The sequence below is a fragment of the Falco biarmicus genome, chromosome 5 (assembly GCF_023638135.1).
Source record: "Falco biarmicus isolate bFalBia1 chromosome 5, bFalBia1.pri, whole genome shotgun sequence".
NCBI lineage: Eukaryota > Metazoa > Chordata > Aves > Falconiformes > Falconidae > Falco > Falco biarmicus.
This window is the reverse complement of record NC_079292.1, coordinates 60,098,195-60,118,061: the sequence shown is the minus strand read 5'-3', so window position 1 is coordinate 60,118,061 and position 19,867 is coordinate 60,098,195. Positions and strand designations below refer to the sequence as shown.

The 19,867-nt window shown below is 44.3% G+C and overlaps 2 protein-coding genes across 3 annotated transcripts in view; one reads left to right on the top strand and one right to left on the bottom strand.

The window, feature by feature from the left end:
* SYN3 (synapsin III) overlaps positions 1-19,867 on the bottom strand; it is a 201,146-nt gene that overhangs the window by 80,304 nt on the left and 100,975 nt on the right. The gene's annotated exons all lie outside the window — the stretch shown is intronic.
* The window catches only part of TIMP3 (TIMP metallopeptidase inhibitor 3), a 39,865-nt gene continuing 30,876 nt past the window's right edge, over positions 10,879-19,867 (top strand). Inside the window, exon 1 of the mRNA XM_056341794.1 lies at positions 10,879-11,319. Within this exon, the coding sequence (XP_056197769.1) occupies positions 11,196-11,319 (124 nt within the window). The 5' untranslated portion in view covers positions 10,879-11,195. The remainder of the gene's footprint in view (positions 11,320-19,867) is intronic.

Sequence of the window (19,867 nt, the reverse complement as noted above, 5' to 3'; positions counted from 1 at the left end):
TCATATACTTAAAAACCCCAAACCATAAACTTGGTATGCTAAGAACTTCTAATATGAATACATCTCCCTTATTTGGAAAAAAGCAAATCGTGCTTCCAGTTTCCTGATGCAACTTCATTTTTTATATTTGACCTGCAGATGAGAGGTTTTCACGTCATCTGTCAGCCCACAGATAGTATCCCAAGGTTCACTGTGTGTGAGAGATAGGAAAGGGACATTAGGAACGGGCTGACCACAAATAGCTAAAATTAGCTCTGAGAACTGGAGTGCTGAGGTCTCTGAGGAACACTAGTCAAAGAAAGAAAATGGTTGTTTGCTCAACTCCCACTTATCTTACTGCCTCTGAGGACTCCTGGCTCACATCCCTGCCCAGACATCCTACATGGCTATTTAAGAGGATTTCCCCCACCCCTTCCCCCTCCACTGGCCATCATTTTCCTCTTTTGTAACTGCAATACGGAGTGACATGGGATTCCTGCTCCAGCAGCAAGATGCTGACTGGAAACAGGAAACGGGGGCTGTGCAGAGCTCAGCCTCTGTGACAACATGGATGTCACACCCACGTGCAGACAGGGACGCTGCTTACATATGGCAATGATCAGCGGCTCCCCCTTTTTCTCTCCTCTTCCCCAGAAGGACTTACAAAGCCCTAGAGGAGCCATATATCGAGTTAGAAACAGTCTTTAGAAAGCACGGCTGTGTGAGGCCTCAGTTATCATGGAAACGATTTCGTGCATAATTCTTTTAGATTCTCTGAGGCCAGTAAATCTGAGACTGTAAATATTCACGTGACCAGAGCATATGGCCTTAGAATAAGACATGGAATGAATTACAGAGAGACAACTTATCTTCTACAGAATCTGATTAAGGGAGTCCTTTGAGAACTATCCTTTACATACAATCATAGGCAGGGCTTTACAAACTGCCCTTCCTCCTCATTCCCAGAAATGCCTGGTGGAATAAGGGTTGCTTTGCAGCACCAGCTTTTCCTCTTTTCTCCTTCCTATTCCCAAAAGCCTTTTCTCAAAATAAAACTGCATGGCTATGTCTGCCTGTCCTTCAGATTAGAGTTTCAGGGAAAAAAAAAAAAAAAAGAAAGATTGATTAAAGTAATTGTATTGATATGTGTGGAAATACCTTAGGGGAGTTGGAGGCATTGTCTAAGTTAAGGAGATAGATTCTGTCTCTGCAAGGAGGAGAAGGAAATGCTTTCGCATTCATTGGGAATAAGTCTTTGCTTCCTCCAGCCAGCTCTCTGTGGTGCTATTTGCTTACAGTCATGCACAGCTAATGCTATACTAGCCCCTCCAGGCTAAGTTGCCATTATATATGATGTTCAGAGGTGAAGGTTTATTCCGGATGAGGAAACCAATTTCAAATGAAGGAAAAATTCCCTTCCTAGCCTGCTCCTTCTCCTTCCATGAGGCAGGCTGTGCTCTTCCTGATGATCCTGCCTCTTTGGCACAATAAATTCCTTAAAACAAAAGTGACTTTATTTAAGTATCAGCAGGAGAAGTTTTTCTTCATCAATAGATCATTTAATCTGAATAGTGGGAGAGAGAATTGCAATGCCTTTGGAAGGTATATCCATAGCTATTCTGTGATATAATGGAGACCAGATTAATGCGTTCTATTCTAGCCGTACTAAGGATTTGCCTGAATTGAGAAGACCTCCATCCCTCCCTTCCCTTTCCACTCACGGGGGTTGTGGTGGTTCTGCTGAACTTGAACTGAGAGAAGAGGAAGCGAGATTTTAAAATGCTCAGTTGTAATCTACAGAGCATGAAGACATCGCTTAAATGAAAATTCATAAAATGTTTGTCTATCCACTGTCTTTCTCACTGCTGGGTGCTGGGGAAAGTCTGTTGGAGAGCCACTTCTCTTTTAGTAGAAACTGCTGTTGCTCAGATTCTTTGTTCATTGTTTTCTATTAATTATCCTGTGATTAAAACTATAGATCGCTCCCATGCATTGCAGAACTTTTACACTGAGAGCACTTTCTTCACTGACCTCAGCTAGGTGTTCAGGCAGAGCCCTCTTGCCTCCCTGGCTTGTGTGGTGAGACCTCAATCTCTTGCAGTTAGCTTTAAGTATTGCTTAAAATTACTGCTGCATTTTGGGAGATGGCAGGAATGGGAGCTATGCTGTGGAGCAGCCCCTCAGCCAACCGTTAGCCATAGGGGAAGGGAGGGGAGAGGGAGAGGGAGAGGGAAAGGAAAACGTGTTGTACCAAGCTACTGTTGGACACCTGCTACCACTAAAAGAGTTCAGTACTTCTCCAGCCTTTCAGCACTTTCAATAAGCCACTGCACGGGATTAGTCCAGACTCTCACAGCAGGGCACTTCAGCTAACACTGAACTCCGGGCCAACGTTCTGTGTGAGATTCTGTAGCACTGTTACCAAGATCAGAGCTACAGAGAGGTGTTTTCTTGCTCAGGGCACATGTTCAAGCTTTGGCACCTTCACTGTTCAACTCCTGGTACATAATCTGTACATACATTTGACATCTTCCTAGTTCCTGCTGACTCTGAGTAGTCCACATTGCTGCCTCTGCTATGCACTGGAAGTCCTTCTTTCTGGGTAGTACTACTGGGGTGCAAGTACATTAACCCACACTGTGCGCCTCCCCTCCAGAAGAGCACCCCCGCTGTAAGCTACTATGTTGCTCTTGCTACAAACCAAGTTAAAATCAAAAGAAGTTTAATTTTCTCAGTATAGAACACCGTTCTGTTAAGCTTCTGCTAATAAAGTGTGTGATCATAAGCCTAGCTCTACAGTCCCTGGTAAATATACTTTCATTCAATGTAAAAGAAAATCAGGAAGTTTGCTCTGTTCCTCTTTCTTGGCTTCACCTTCAACCATGCTGTATCTGGTTACAGATTAACTCTTGCTGCACAATAGCCATTATACTTGCAATCAATTGGAAACAGAGCTGCTTCGCTAAATGAACAGAAAAGTTCTGTAATTACACTGTGATGTCTTTCCATGATTCTGTGTCCCCCACTGAAACACCCCTCAGAAGCTCACAGAAAGGCACAAATAAGTGATAGAGGCTGTCAGATTAAAGGAAAGGGAAGAAGGGCTGTAGATTCTCACCTCTGTCTTCAGTGGAGAAATACTATTTTCGCACATCTGTGCTAAACCAAACACTGATCCTTTCACTCCTGACATTAATACATTAGGTGTGGAACTCACCCTGCTGACCTGAAAAGGTCCTTTGAGGAATGTATTGCTCTTCACTCAGGAAGAGCAAGACAATAAACAAATGAAAGAGTCTTCACTTCAGGCTGCAGATCTACCATCTCTTCATCTTTTGTCTCACACTGTATGCCAAGATTTATGGAGAAAAATTCCAAAAGAGTGAGGAAACCAAAGTGCTGCCTTTTGCTCAGAGAAGAAAGAGATCTGTCCTTAAAATCTCACATCAGAAATCCCCCAGCTTCTACTGGCTGGGACCATGGGTCTGTGCAGGAAGGCCCTGCTGTACGTAAGCAGTCAGCTACTGTTTAGAATACAGCATTGATCTGGGAGCACAGGACCAAATCTTTGCAAAAGTCAGTTTGGATTTTAAAAAAATCCTATGCCAAGACAACAACCTCTGCTGGGATCTCCACACAGAGGAACTGCTTTTCACTTTTGACACCCATGTGCCAACATGCATGACAGGAATAGCTGAGTTCATTCCCTGCTGAGACAGTATCCTCATTATTAGAGACTGTTCTTGTAACTAACACCTTTATTTGCCATTTCATGTGAGAAACCAGTAACATCTGGACTATGGGGATGAAGCCACGAGTTTATTCTTGCAGGAATTTTTTGCAGGTTGTGCAGGGAGGGGCAAGAGGCAGAAACTTTTCCTGCAGCTGCACCGGTTCTGCAGGTAAAAAGACCCTTCCTTCAGACCTGACAGCCTGACACTGTCTCCAGGCTCATTAATGTAACAAAAAAAGAGCACCCCCTGGTGCTGCTCTTCCAGCTTTTCACGAGTATGGTGATTTCAGAGGATCCCAACATGCTTTAAAACCAGTGGCACATCCTAGGGACTGGCTGGCCTGCCGCATATGGAAGGACTGCATCTCTGCTAGCTTCAGGGTGGTCTAAGAGATACAGGATTGTTGTCTCCTGCCTGGGATCTTCCTCTACTTCCCTACACTCACACAGGGTTGTGGAGAGCACTGTATGCTGACAGTGCCCTCTGATGTATAACAGAAGGGGAGAAAGATTATGCTGGAAGAGGGGGAATTAGGTTCAGTCCATGTACTCAGAAGGCTTGTGAGAGGCAGAGAGATGAGGGGAGAAGGGTCTGGTTGCTCAGCATGCCAGAAGGGTCATATCTTCAGGCCAGTCATCTCCCCTCCCGAGAGAGGCTGTATTCAGCTCTCCTGCTCCTCTGTGGCCATTCGTCACTGTGAGAAGCCAGACCAACTCTTAAGAGAAGACCAAGGATGCAGTGGCCAGCCACCTTCAATGACAAAAATGGAAAATAGAAAAATGAAATTCTAAACAGTGCCAGGAGGACTAAAAAGCAGCAAGATACTCCCTTACCATTGCTGAGCAGAGTAAACCTCATCACAGGGAGAGCAACTAGCTGTGAGCAGAGAGGCTTGCCAGTCTGCCAAGGTCTCTGTCTGCTGAACATCAGGGAGCTGTTTGGATCCCCACAAATACACCCAGCAACTGCAGAGGCCAGTACTCAAATGCGAACCTTCTTTTACAGAAAGAGACATTTCCCATACAGTACCTCGGAGGAGGCACTATGAGTAACTGATATTACAGTGAGAGATACATAACATGTAAGTGCTGTCCCACACTTGAATTTGGGCAGGACATTAAGGCTACAGTGAAAGAAAGCAATGAGATCTCTGATGACCACACCAAACTTCAGGGTCTCATCCCACTGAAAGGAAGGCTTGCCCCATAGCTGCTCATGGAGCTGATGCAGGGAGCAGATGTTACCGCTTTTCTGTGTCTACCCTTTCTTCCTCAAATTCCCCTCCAAGGCCTCTACAGAGATTGTCTTCACTGATAGAAATGTCAAACCTCGACTGCAGCCATGAATCTGTTCATGAACTCTGCTGGCCACAATGCCACAGAGCTGCCTTTAAGCTCTCTTAAAAATGTGAGGCATTCCAATCATTTTAATTACTGTGCATTGCATAAGCCAGAAACCAGTTCACACAAAGGAACAACAGAAAAGTGATTTTAAGACCCTCTCACTCTCTTCTCTGCTTAGTGCAGCCTCCAAAGCTCTGGGAACACCAGCTCTTATTACCATTTGAAGCACTTAATCTATTTGAAATCTCTTTGTTCAGTCACTTAAAGCTATTGATGAAGTTTAGAAGGGTTTAAAAAAGAAAGACAAAACTTTGATTTGGAGATGGCTACAGCAGCGTGAAAACAAAGCAAGAGAAATGGAAAAACTTATTATAAACAAAAATGAGAGAGAATTAATTGCTTGGAATGAGGTACAGACAGGTAGAGCCAAGCAAATTATGTCGTGTCCACCCCCTGCAATGGGAGCCTCCTAGCTTGAACCCTGTGTGGTACTGAGCACTTTGGCCCTGATCCAGAAATGCACTTAAGCTTATATTTAACTTTGTGCATGTAAATGGTGCTGTTGACTTCACGAAAGCATCTTGTATGTGTAAAGTTGCCTTAGTGTTTTGCTGGATTGGAGCCAAAGAGCACAGTCATGTGCAGGAAACATTTTTAGCTTGATAAGGCTGTTAAAAGATATTTCCTGGTTGCCCTTCTGCAGCTGATGCTACATCACAACCTGATTGGAGGATCCCTGCACTACCAAGAGGGTGATTTCATATTCTACAACCCTTTACAATGTAATACTGCTGGTGACACATGGTGCATCTGATCCGCTCCCAGGCTAGGCACTTTCAGTAAGCACAATCTATAAAGGATCCTTGAGGACTGAACACAGTATAGAACCGTTAGAGTTGGTGAGGGTTTAATGGTGTACCTTTAATTAAAAGCTTGGGAATGGGATACGTGCTACCTATGTCTGGCTCACAGACAGGAAGGTGACATAATTCCTTTGCAACCTCAGAGAAAAAGATCAAATGATTTTTTTTTTATATGTATTTATAGAATTAAAGACATTTGTGAAGAAAGAGTCCTCATTTTAAGTAGCAAATGAGGTTCACTGATACAATGGAGGAATTAATAGGGAGTTTTTTCAACCTTTTTCACACTTACAAATCATAGTAAATACAAGCGTTTTAAACATAACAGTCTTCTCAAAGGACAGTGTCTGAAAAAGAAACAGATTATCAGGAAATATGAGAATCTTTTGCTAATGCGATACATGACCACTTTGTACTGCCCTATGAGATAGTGTGAGTGTGCTGTAAAAAAGGACATCAGATGACTCTGAAAACACCTATCCTTTCCCACCAGCTGCATAAAAGAAAAAAACCCCAAATATATCTCCTATAGAGGGTGTGATGCTGAGCTGGTGTAGAAGATATGAAGATCATCAACTTCAAGAAAAGTTTTTAGCACAAGAAGAGGCTTTTGAGCAACTTGGCAGCTGAACAATTTAGAATGTTAATGGCAGGACTCCACGCTCATGAATCAAGTCAAGTTACTGTAGAAAAGTTAAAATGGAAGTATGTCCATACTTCAGAAGCTTTTAGAATTAATATATTGTTAAGGAGGTGGCAGGACTGTTTGGACTGCAGGCTGAAGTCTTCTGACTTTATTCATGCCACACTCAGTTTAAGCCAGCTGAGGTCTGGCGATGAGCTGGAGTGTTTGTTTTGTTTTGTTTTGGTTTGGTTTGGTTTTTTTTGTCTGGTGGTAGTGGAGGGTATTTCTTTCTCTCTCCATTTCGCTCTTTCTTTCTTTTCCCCTCCTTCCCCTCCTTTCTTCCTTCCATTCTTTCCCCTCTCTCTCTCTGCAGTTCCTGTAGTTTGATGAAGCCCTTTTGTACTACTTAGATTCAGATGTTTCTGTCAGTTCTGAAGCAGCCAGCATCCCTCACAATGGAATGCGATCAAAAGTGAAGTGAATATACATTTAGTTTATGTACCGCAACACCTTGTGCCTCTTGAAGGTATATCCCAAAGTGCTTTTATCTCAGTCTTCGCAGCTAGCTCCAGGATGGTCCCTTCCAGCCACTAGCAGGACTTGTGGAAGGAAAATGATATTGCTCATATCCTTCTGATGTAAACTGCAGTGACTATCTATGGAAGCAGAAGGTAGCTCTTCCTCCTGAAATTTAACTAAGACACCCAGCTTAACATTTTTCCTTTTCCAAAGAGTCGGTTCTTCAGATATGGCAAGGAGCCTAGCCTCATCCACAAAAAATGCAACCATCTCTTGCAGCGCAGTGCCCCCTAGCACTGTCTCTACACATTCATGCAGGACGGAGGGAAGAAGGCCACTTTGCTCAGTCAACAACACCTGCAGGAGATGGCTTTCCCTAGGAATTTTCACACCAACTATTGACCCAGACCAGTCATGCTTAGCTTGTGGGATCCGACAAGATCACAGCATGAAGTGTGTGGCTGCCCGGTAAAGCAGAGAGATCCTTAATTGTGTTCAACAGTGTGTTCTTGGTGGAAGACGAGAGTAACATAGATTTCTTTATTTGGTGACATTAACCAAACGTGAACTCTAATTTTCTCATACAAAGATCAAGGTCTTTATTTTCTCATTCTTTCTCTGCTACATTTTTATGGCCATATAAGGCTTAAAGTTTTATCTAGGCAAAGGAGATGAATGCTGGATTTTATTTTATTTTTTTCCCTTTGCAGTTTCTCTCACGCAGACAGGGCATAGAGTGGGGATTCAGCTAGAGTTCTCCTTTCAGTTCCCTCATTGACATTCTTTGTTACTTTGACACTATTACAAAAGCTTTCTTATATAAATAAATAAAACACTCAGAACCCTCCCTGACTCTTCTAGAATGCATTTTACTGGTAGGTCTCAAAGAAGAGAGGCTAACATCAAATACGTAATAGATAATATACAATATCTCTACTTAAAGATGATAAAATGAATGCATAGGCAGGTTAAATGATATAACCAAGGCCTCCTAGCAGGCCACTGGCCAGACTGAGCTTTCCCAAGTATTATTTACCTTTAATTTACACAAATAAAGCACTCTGGTTTCTGTATATGAAATGTACCCTTTAAGTGGCAAACAAATAGTTATTACTGTACAGTATCCAGTCCTGGTTGAAAAACCTGCATCCCTGCTACTATAGAGAAGTTCATCTCCTTTAAAAAGAATATCTGTGTGTCAAAAAAGCAGGTGAATCAGCTAAGCTCTAACTGAATGAACACAGGTACTACCACTCCAGGCAATGCTAATACACACATTAAAAAATTTGGATCACCTCTCAAACTGTGGTATAGAAGATAGTGGTAAGCCTTGCCACACAGACAGCTTGCACACCATGCCTTCCAAACAGATGTGTCCTGCCACTGTGGATCAAGCTGCGGCACTCCTTTTCATCCTGGAAAGTAATGGCAGCTTACTTCTCTGGGTTATATCTGAAAAGTGAACTACTTCCTGTAATCAGCACAAACTTGGTGTTACTTGAACAGGGTTGGTCAGTCTCACTGTAAATGAACTACTTCCATGCCTTGGAAGGCCCTGTGTAAGGTCAGTAATTTCTAGCTCCCTTCCTCTCCCATTTCAGAAACTGAGAGGATGACTGAAGGATTTGTTTTTCAGTCTCCTCTGAGTGTGTCTTGCATCTGTGCATTATAGACACTCAGCATTTACACAGCACTCAACATCTTTAAAGGTTATTACAAAGCATTCAGCTTGTTAACCCTCAGAACATGCAGGACAGGTGTTATTATAGAAATGAAGAAACATACTCAGACGAGTTACTTGGCCAGAGCGAAGGGAGGTGGTGCTGGAGCTGTGATTATGATCTAGTTGTGTGTGGGCCAAACACTCTCTAACTTACACCAGTGTCAGGTTATGGAATAGCTCTACTTCTCCCTGATACAGATCTGAGATGTTGATAGACCAGGTGTATCATGATGTTGGTGATACCAAACTTTTTACAACAACAAAGAAAAAATGAAAGTGCCAGACACACCTCATTTTTCTTCCGTGTTACTCTGCTGAGGTTGATGGAGTTGTTCTTTGTTGACACCCAGTGAGACTAAAACGACAGTCCAATCTGACAGATTCAACCTCAGCTGTAGCACCTTTAGCAGAAAATCCAAGTACCTAAGGAGTTTTTTGCATAGGGTTTCTCATATTGCAATTTGGAGCCCAACAATCCAGACACTGACGTGTCTAAATTAAATGTCCTGTTTAATACTCTGCCTCATACGTACTTACGTGGCCCGTTAGCATCTCAACACCATCTGATTTTTTCAGTGTGTTCACTAATACACATTCCTGAGAAGGTCCCATCACTATTAATCCCCATTACACAGACTGGGATTTGAAGCACAGTGAGGCGAAGCTGTCACACAGGTTGTCTGTGTCACAGCAAGGGCAGGAACCTGCGTTTCCCACTATTAGCATTGTAACCTTGATCTCTACTAGCAACACCCATCTTGAAGCTTTTGTATTTGGATGCTCCAAATAAAAGCCTGTGTTTCCATAAGACTGGAGGTTTTAATTTTGTATGTACGGTATGATTAAAGAAAAGGTGTAGGCAGGCTGTGCTTCACCCAGATGGAACAGAATTGTAAATCTAAAGACTTAGCTGACTATTTAGAAATTTAGGACAGCTGGTCCCTGGCCTTTAATACCAGCGTAATTTATAACTAGACATGCTTAAGTCTTGTAAACCCTGTGGAAAGAACTCTGACATTATATACACTGGTTTGATACTGTGATTAATCACTCCTCAGTCGCCTTTGCAGGATAAGGCGGCCGTCTGTATTTTGCAGCTGGCAATCTCCTTCCTTACGGCCCCAGCTCTTCTGTAATATTTACATTTCTACAGCTGATAGAAATTGACAGCTCTAAAAGGGGATAAGGGAAAACAAAACAAACAGGACTTTTCTATAAATTCCACTAAAGCTGCTCTGCTAAAATATACTTTGAGATTAAAAGTTGGGAGTGGCTGGGTAGATATGACACTGCTTTTTCCAGCATGGACTTAGCAGTTTATGACCTCTTTCTGACTGAAAGCCCTGGGAAGGGGAAGTGATGGGTGGTGGTGGCAGGGTGACAGGAGAAGGAGTATTTGAGCAGGATTAAAAACCGCAGGACAAAATCCTGCTTTACAGTTCATCTAGGTCTTGCCCTTTTCCTCCATCCTCTTTTCACTGCCTATTGAAAGAGGAAAAGAAGCAACACACTGCACTCCTCCCGTGTTTTCTGATCCCTTTCTGAAAGCCCTTTAGAACACTATTTCACCTCCTCCAGTTTAAAATCAGCCTGCAGGCGGCCGAGATGGTTCCGAGGGGAATGGCCCCAGCTCTCCAAACCAACAAGAAGCCCCGCTCGTTTTCCCGGGCCCTTCTCGCTCCCTGAGGTAGGGAGCGGGGCGGCCGAGGGGAGGCAGGTCCTGGCTGGGGTGGCAGGGGGCTCCTCGGGGCCAGACCCCTCAGGGCACTGACGGCCGCGGGACGGTTACCCGCCGGATACCTCGGAGATGCAACTAGTTTTTAAGAGTTGTTGTTAAGAGTTGCAGCCCCCCCTCCGGCGGCGGGAGGGGACGTACGCTGGGCTCCCGGCCTTCTCCTCAGAGCTGGCGGCTACCTGCGCCGCCGTCCGTCCGGCCGCCGCCCGCGCGCGGCGCTCCCCGCACCACTCCGTATAAGGCGCTGAAGCGGCGGCCCCGCCCCGGCCCGCTGGCCTCTCCCGCCGATGAGGTAATGCGGGGCTGCCATTGGCCGGGGGCGGCGGCGCCCCCGGAGCCGGAGAGGGCGCGATCGAGGCTATAACTCCGCGCACCGGCCCGCCGCGGCGCAGCGCAGCGCAGCTCTGCACCGGTCGGCGCCGCGCCGCACCTCACCTCCTGCCGCTGCGAGCCGCGGACCTGCCGTGCCTTCAGGCTTGCACCATCTCGCCGAGCGAAGGCTGCGTTACCGAGGCCAGCGAGAGAGAAAGAGAGAGAGGGGTAGTGCAAGGAGGCAGGCAGGCAGGCAGGCAGTCGCGGCGCACGGGCAGTTAGGAAGCGAGAATAAAGTCAGGCGGACAAAACAGCGCCTGCCCTCCTGCTCCGCAGAAGTGGGGAGGCACCTCGGGAGCAACATGACGGCGTGGCTGAGCTTCCTCGTCGTGTTCCTCTGCAGCTGGAGCCTGCGGGACTTGGTGGTGGAGGCTTGCACTTGCGTCCCCATCCACCCGCAGGACGCTTTCTGCAACTCCGACATCGGTAAGTGGCGCGGGCAGGCGGCAGCCGCCCGGGGTGAGGCGGCCCCGCCGGGGCTGGGCGGGCCCCTGAGGGGCAGCGGCGGCTCCAGCCGCGGGGTGGTGGCACCTGCCCTGCTGCCGCGAAGCCCGTGTGTCTATAGAGGGTCACAGCGGGTCCAGAGGGGGTGCGGGCAGCGCTCGGTGGCACCACAAGGAAGCCTTCATCCTACGAGTTGCCCGGTGAACACAGAGGCGGGCTGGCTTAACCCGGTGAGGGGTGCCCTGACCCTCCGAGGCCGCAGGTTGTGGCCCCGTAGCTGCCGCACGTGCCTGGGTTAGTCAGAGGAGAGGTGCGCGGTGGTGGGCCCCAGCCTGCCCCTCCTGAGGGGCAGTGGGGAGCGAGGCGTGCTGTGGCAGCAGGCCGTCCCATGGCAGCCTCTCCAAGAAATAAATCAGTAAGAGTGGCTTGTTTCCTACAGCAAGACAAAAACACAATTGGAGGTGTGGGCAGCCAAAATTTCCTCTACAACCTGTTGACAAATACCATGAGGCAGGGTTAGGACAAGTTCTCTCAAGCCAGGGAACGACCCGTGGTGGTTGAGGTTGGGAGGTGCGGCGCACATAGGCTTGTGGTGCCATGCTGGTAACTTTTGGATGGGCTGGAGAAGCAGGTAACAAGTGTCCCCATGCTTTCCGCATGCTACTTTGTGATCTTTGCAGCTTCGGAAGTGTGCAAATGTGCATGTTTTTTGGAAGTTTGAAGCACTTGTATAGGATCTTGGCTGATGTTCTCTGCTATGGCTTTTAGCGTCACCAGGGGTCTTCACTACACTAACTTTAGATAGGGGACAATGGGAACACCCACAGTCTCAGAGGAGGAGGTAATCGAGACTCTGGTCTCAAGTTCTTTGGTTTGTTTGTAGCCAAGGCTGGTTAACCAAGTACGATTGCCGCTTGGTAAGCATCCTGTAGCAAAGTACATGAAATCAACTAGTGGTGTCCTTTGAGTTAATGCTGGACACGTGTCCCCATACAGTAATTACAGGCTGTCACTTAAGCAGTCTTGAGTGGACTGCATGAGTGAAGTCCTCTTGCACCTCCGTAGGTTGTCTTAGTAGCACAGTGTAAAAGGGGTTGGGGGACTTTGCACTGCTGGTACCCACACGGTACTGATTCCAAGTGGAGTCTGCAAAGAAATCCTCCTGGCAGCTGCTATGGAAGTCAAATAGAAAATAATTCTTACTGCAGCAGAGCACCCACCCATTGCTATGAACCCTGCAAGTGGCTCTCCCAAGTTAGCCAAGCTTACTAGCAAAAAAGCTCTCTCTTGCCTTTAACTCTTCTACAGAAACTGCAGTTATGCCTGTTTATTCGTGTCTAGTTCATATAGTGCATCTGCTCTTGAATGCCAAAAAATAACATTACATGTTATAAGCGCTGGGAAGGTTGCAGTTTGCTTCAGTGATGATAGACTGGAAAATATTTATAAAATAGTTTCATAATGGGGAATTATTCCAGGAAACTGCAGTATTCAAAGTTTTTTGCCGTTTTCATATTTTGGATCAAGTGTGCCACCGAAGTGGCAGTTGCCAGGGAGATTGTCCTTTTTGTGAAAGCGAGACTGGGAAACCGTTTTTCCACAGCTAGGGCTGATGACAGCATGTGGCCTTCATTAGCTGCATTTTGGGAGGAGGTCTACTTTCTTGCTCTGATTCTGTCATGTTATACTGGATTAAGGGTAGTTTTCAGTTTAATTCAACTTCGTAAAATGGTATTAAATTTTTTGTAATAAACACACACAGTGTATTTTTGCTAGATGTCTAAGTGACTACAAGCATGGTGAACTAAGAAATTTCATGTAACAGTGCTCTTAAACTTCAGAGCAAAAAGTTTTTCTGTGTTCTACTCTGATTTCTGACAGAGTTCAAAGTTGTCTGCTTCATCTCTACTTTCTCTCTTCTGGACTATTCATTATATCTCATGCCTTGGCTTTGCTATGAGACATGGTAGTTCAAAAAGTTGATGTCAGCGGGGCTGCCATGCCTTCAGATATCACGGCAATGCAAAGGAGAAGAGCAACTCATTCTAGCAGATTACTTAAATGCAAGTTTGGTTAAGACCACAGCTCTGTGTGACAGGTTGAAGCAAAAGTAAATCCTTAAATTCGCTGGAACTGTCTGCAAAATGTGATGTGTCTGCAGGCTGATTTTAGTAAATGCTGTCATATTCTTCATGTGCTGAAAGGGCAAAAAACACACTAGAGCTTTCTGGCTCTGGAGGAGTTAATCATCTCCATGGAAACTGATGGCAGTGTACTAGTACAGTGTTTAGATAGACTAAACTACACGCTGGGTTATAAAACACATTGTGGAGAAGAAGGGGACTTGGCAGCAAGTTTTTATCCCTCTTGAAGCTCCTGACAAAATACCAGCTCAAAAGGGAGGAGTCAGTGCAATAAGGGCTGGAGCAAAAGAACTTTCTAAAATAGCTCCTAAAACAATACAAGAAATTAACTAGCTAGGTGGCAGCCTAAGAGAGGCTTTTGATCTTCAGAAGCACTGAATTTTGAAGGAGGGAGAAACTTGGTTTAGGAGTGTAATGCAAGCTTACTGTTGGTCTTTCATGCCTAGCCACTGAAGTCCTACTCTCAAGTTTTATTTTCTTCTCCTTTAAACTGATGTAGACATTTAATTTTTGATCTTCCTGTGACTCAGTTCTGATGCAGCCTCCCAACTCTGTGGCCACTAGAAGGTTTTAATCTCTGCAGAAACAGATGGTCAAATTAACCCATTGGAAAGGGCAGAATTTCAATATTTACATCCTTTGATAGAGCAGGTTGTGGTCTTCTAAAGGAAGCCTGGACTCCAGCAACAACAGGTTTTTTTCTTTATTAAAAAAAGTTGGAGAGGGGGGAAGAGGAGCTACTGCCAGACTGGTCACAAGGGGTCTTTTCACTTCAGCCTGAGTGTTACAGCATGATGAATAGAGCAGAAACGAAGAGGTGTGTCTCATCTGGCCTTCTGAGGTCAATCAATAATAAAATTGCTGTTTTAACTCTTGGCTTGCTTTCTTTAACTGGACAGATAAGTGCCAGAACAGGCAGTACAATAATAAGACAAACAGCAACTGCTATGACTTGCCATCTGAACTTTGCTTCCTCCACTCCTGCCCCCTGCCTATGACCCCTTCCAGATGTGACTATTTTTCTTTTGTTTAAATTAAGAGACCTTTTGAAAGAACAGACACCAGGCATGCTTTGTTCCCTTGTGACAAAGTTGTGACATTTCCAGCTGGACATAGCTGACATGAAAAGGGGTTGTTTGTCCTTTTTTTGCAGGAGCAGCAGGAATTTTTGAGCTTGGTTGCTGAATGTTGCATTCACAGGTTTGGAAAAACACCTTCTGCCTCACCTCTGCTTCACCCAAAAAAAAAAAAAAATCTCAGGCTGGATTTTGACAAACCAGTCTGCAAGCGATAAAGGAAGTACTTTGTCCACTCCACACCTATCTCACTTTCATGTCATGCATATACTTCAGAAAAGAGCTATGGCACTGCTGGGTGTCTCTTGCCGGAATTCAAAGGAGCTCAAAATAACATTCCTTCATATAGTTTGTGTTGGGGCAAGAAATATCTGTTTCAGCAAGGGTGCCGGTGGATAGCGCCCCTCTCCATTCAAAATAACCTCCCTCTCAGTAAGCTGGAGTTGGCAAGCTTTGGGGAAGTGAAAGTAAGCTCTTAAGAGTCCCTTGGTGCTAAGGAAGCCATTCATTCCTCCATCCTGCCATACCCATAGCACTGAGTTCACAGCACCCACAGTGGCGAGCCTCCTTTGAACTGAGTGTGATCTGAGAAGAGCAAGAAACAGCAGAGGAGGAGGAAGCTCATGAAGTTGTTTGGCCCAGTCTAAGCACCTAATTGAAAACCTGCCCTTTTCCATTCACGGGTTTTCTTTACACCTTCTTACTTACAAGCTAAAAGAGATATGCAGAACAACTTGATCATACATGAGGTTTTGAACATGCATTATTTGCCTTGACATGGACCGCAGTGAGGTCACACATGCTGTCTTATCCTTACAAGTAAGGTGTGCCATATTAACTTAAAAGTTAAAATAAACCAGCTCCAATCAATTATTATGCCAATCTTTTGAGTTGAAATGAATTTAAAACAAATTTTTGGGTAGATGCCATGATAATGGTTGCAAAAGGGTTATATCCACTTTGGAATTTGACTTTTGTTGGGGAAGTAATAATGTAGTTTCATTTTTAGACTGGACTTCCCTTCGAGGCATTTTAGAAACGGGAAATCTGAGAAGTGTTCTGTAAAGCTTTAAAAAAAAGAAAAAAAAATACTGTGAATTCCAGTTTACATGGGAAGAAATTGAGGAGATTTGTTTAACTTTCATGGGATTCCAGTATCCATAGTATAAACTGGTGAAAGAAGGTGTTCCTTGTGCCTTGTCATGTTTTCTGACAGAAAGATGGCCATCTAAACTATGTTGTCCTGTTTAATAGAAGTGGAAATAGAAGATGCTCTTTTTTTTTGTTGATTATTTGCAATTAAAGTCCATAGCAGAGTAGAGAGATCCCTTTGTGGGATCTGGAGTTTGTCACTTCTCCAAATCTATGTATTTGGAAAAAAAATGTGGTGGAAATTACTGTTTGGAAGATGTAGTGCAGAATGTTAAGGCTCCTTTGGTGTCTTGTTACTATTGCATATGCTTACTCCAGCTTTCTTGCAGGAAGAAACTCCAGCAACACCTCTGAGCCAGCTGTTCTAACTTTGAGCCTCTTTCATTCTTATTTTCACTGATTTCCCACCTATTCTTGAGAACTTGCCACCTGCCAACTGCTCCTCTAATATTTCTGGGAAGAAGTGGGCTGGTGGGGACATAGTTATGTACAGCCATATGCATTTTCTAGCTTACCAAAGGTTGTCATCTGGGGTTGGGAAGGGCCTGCTTTGTTCATGTGTGTTTTTTAGGATGAGCAGATTTGATTGTTTGACCATAGAAGTGGCAAAAGGTGACACATTCGTTTTCAGCTTCAGCAGCGGACATCACATTTTCTAAAACACTTAACTATGGTTAGTCCTGCCCTTTCAGAGTCTCTTAGATATGGCAACTGGGTTGGCACCTGATGAAGTGGATCTCTGTACTCATGCATAATCTCACTGACAGTCATGGTGGGTGGGACCAAGAATCTTTAGTAGGAGCACTCAGTGAGTCAACTTGGCCTTAACTGGATGTTAAAGCTGTTAAGATGAAAACTTAGTTTTTCTGATGTAACAGTGTTGTCTGAGGTCATATTTCTTCTTCCTCACAGCTTCAACACCACCTGGTGCTCTTATGTAGCCCAACCAAGCATGCATTACTGAAGAAAGGAGCCTGTTTGGTCTGGGCAGGAGGTCTTGTCATTAAATGAAACTTCCACCAGATGCTCTCTGGAAGTTCATAAGAGCTGAGAGGACAGCTTGGTTTGAGTTAGCAGGCAGGGCCAGGCATGTGCTTGCCAGCTCTGAACTACGCTAACCTGAGGGACTAATTTCAGTCCTAATAATGTCTGCAGTGCATGTGGTTGAGTTTCCTTTTGAATTATGAGATTTTTTTTTTTTTTTCATCGGCTCAAGATAAAGAAGCTTTTGCTCTGATGTGCTGCTTATTGCTCTGGAATTCCAGGGTATGATTCTGTCTTTCACATGATGTTATACATTGGTAGCAACTTAAATGACACTGGTGAAATGATAGTTCTGTAAAAGATGAGAGGAAAATTGGACCTTCAGGTGCCAATTAATTAACCAAATGCAGAGTTCATTGAACTTAAAGGCCTACTGTGGCTCATCTAAACCTCTGAAGAACCTCCATATGTGACACTTGAAATTCTACTGGTGTAACTTTATTGGACTGTTACTGTTCTTTAAGCTAACCTACACCTTACATAGACTTCTCTGAGACAAGGTTGATCAGAGCAGCTGACTACATTTGGAAATGTTGCAAGACTGTCTTAACTCTTCCTCAGCTTAGTGGCACTGAACACTTGCTGCAAATAGCAGAGCTGAAGGTCAACCTCTGGTAAGCCTCACGGCACGAAGGAGGGAGGCACGCTGCTGGGGCTTTATTAAAATCCAGAGCTCTTCTTTAGAGCAGATACCTGAAAGAGCACGCCACAACTATCAGTGCTCTGCCCACCAGTGACTCTACTGCTAACGTTATTTGCCCATAGTGGGCAAAGTCCTTGTTTAAAACTAGGGCTAAACTGAATTTGCTTTGGAATAACTTGAGAAAAGGATGTTAACTAGTGAATTTCAAATTTCTGCTATTTGAAAGTATTAGGCTGGTGCTGGACCTGAGGTAGATGACACTGAGATGGATTAAATGGATTTACACCCTCTTATACTAGATCTAAAATCTGGCCCAGTTATCAGTATGGAAAGGAAATACTAGACCAGCCTCATAATTTGTGTAAAGCAGGTGCAGTGGTGGTATTTCACCATCTTGTATCAGAATTGGATTTGACTTCATGGTTTCAGGTTTCGAAGAGGAATGTTACAAACACTAGAGAGCTTAAAACTGTTGTTAAAAAAAGTTCATCTTCTACTGTTATGTGAAGTAGTTCCCTTGAGTGACCAGAGTGAAGATTTAGTGGTTTAACTTACAGTGTCTAATAACATAAAAATGCAAGTAGTTTTACACAACCCTGATTATTTTATTTATTCAATGTTGCTGGCAGCTAGAAAAGATTCTGGGAGTCTTTTGGAAACAAGATAGAAGTCTCTTGAGTTGCATGCTGGTAAAATAAATGTTGACTATGAATAGTCCAGATTCCTGGTAGTGTTTATATAAGACCTTTCCAAAGGGTAATTTCAGCCCTTAGAAACAGTATATGGGCAATAAAACTCAAGATAAACAGCAGACACACACATATGCAAAAAATAACATCAAATCTCATCAAATATCAGCTTTGGTTTGCCTGAGATGCAAAATCTCAGGATTCTGGCTTCCTGGATTATATTAGGAAGAAGGAGATGAATTTGGGTGTCTCTCCTGGGGCTGAAATGTGCCAGGAACCAGCAGAGAGCAGTGCTTGCAGAGAATGTCAGGGAGGCCATTGTCGACTGGGGGATAAGGTCTTGGATTGTGCTACTGGGAAACTAATAATCTGTGTCAGTGGGCTCTGAAAACTTCTGTCTTTGTAACAGGTGGGGGAAGAGGATGATCACACAGCAATAGGCTCAATAGGAAACTTGTAATGGGAGAAATTATTTAGGAGCTTTAGGAACGGTAAAGGCCCTTCAAAGGCTAGTTTTGGAGTATAAGGAAGAGAGGAAGATTACTGGAGAAAGGGAGATTCCGTATGGAAGCACTGATGAAGAAATAGATACAGGCTGGTAAAGCTAAGAAGAATCATTAGCTGTGACATGTGATAGGCCACCCAATCTGAAACTGGGGCATGCCTAAGGTGGATCAAATCTGTCCAGGAAAGTGAATAGGTACTGTGGTTTCAGGGAACACATAAAGGTGAACCCATGTAAACCAATCGATGCTCTACTGATTGGTCTCTAGCAGCCTGTAGCATGTTCATTTCTGACTGGCAATCAAAGCTTAGACTTTGAAAAAGCCTGACTGGGTGGACTGGCCATGGACAGAGCGCACATGCTTTACTCTATCTGGACTCCAGCCAAGCTGTTGCCTTCCTCCATTCAGATGAATGCAAAGTTCTTTCAAATAGCCCTTCAAGAAGTGCAAGTTGCATAGGTGTGTGTGCAGGGCTTGGGCTCCTTTTGTTTTTGCCAATTGAGTTATAAGGAAAATACAGCTTAGCTGGAAAGTGATACAGATCACACAGCAGAAGCGAATGAAATTAAGGCAGATGTAACATTGTCTAAAGGTACTTTTGATATACGTGATGTAGTAACCTGACCAAATACAGTCAGGAGATAAAAGGAGAACATACAAATGGCAGAGCCATCATTGTTCAACACATTTGTTACTGATTCTGGACAAAAATACACATTCCAGTCAAAAATCCACAGTCTTCCTCAGTTACCCATCTGTTGTTAGTGTCAGAGCACTGTAATCCTTATGGCTCTTAAGAGCTTAGAACTAGTTTATTGGGGAGATAAAGAAAGGTGTGTGTGAAAGAGCCCAAGGATGAAAAAGGGACCCCATGGGCTCTTCCCTTCCTAATTCCTTGACTTTGACATGAAAAGGCCCAGGTTTCTGCTGGCCTGCATGATCATTGATGCTTCAGCAAAGCAGATATAAATTGCCCAATGGTTGCACAGGTGGTAATGGCTACATCAGGTGCAACAGCATGAAAGTAACACATTATTACTTCTTGCTCCCTGGTGGTTCATTTAAAAAAAAAAAAAAATAACCCCACAACAGCACATAGGAAACAGGAGTACTTCTGTTCCACAGGGCCATGTTCAAAATGACCCAAGCTCCTGCTGGCCTAGGCTGAAGGACATGAATTTTAACTCCCTCATGCTGTATTGTAATTACAGTATGGGGACTTCAACATCTGTTTCCTTTTCTCCATGTTTACCTCACCATTGGGTGTTATTGCAGT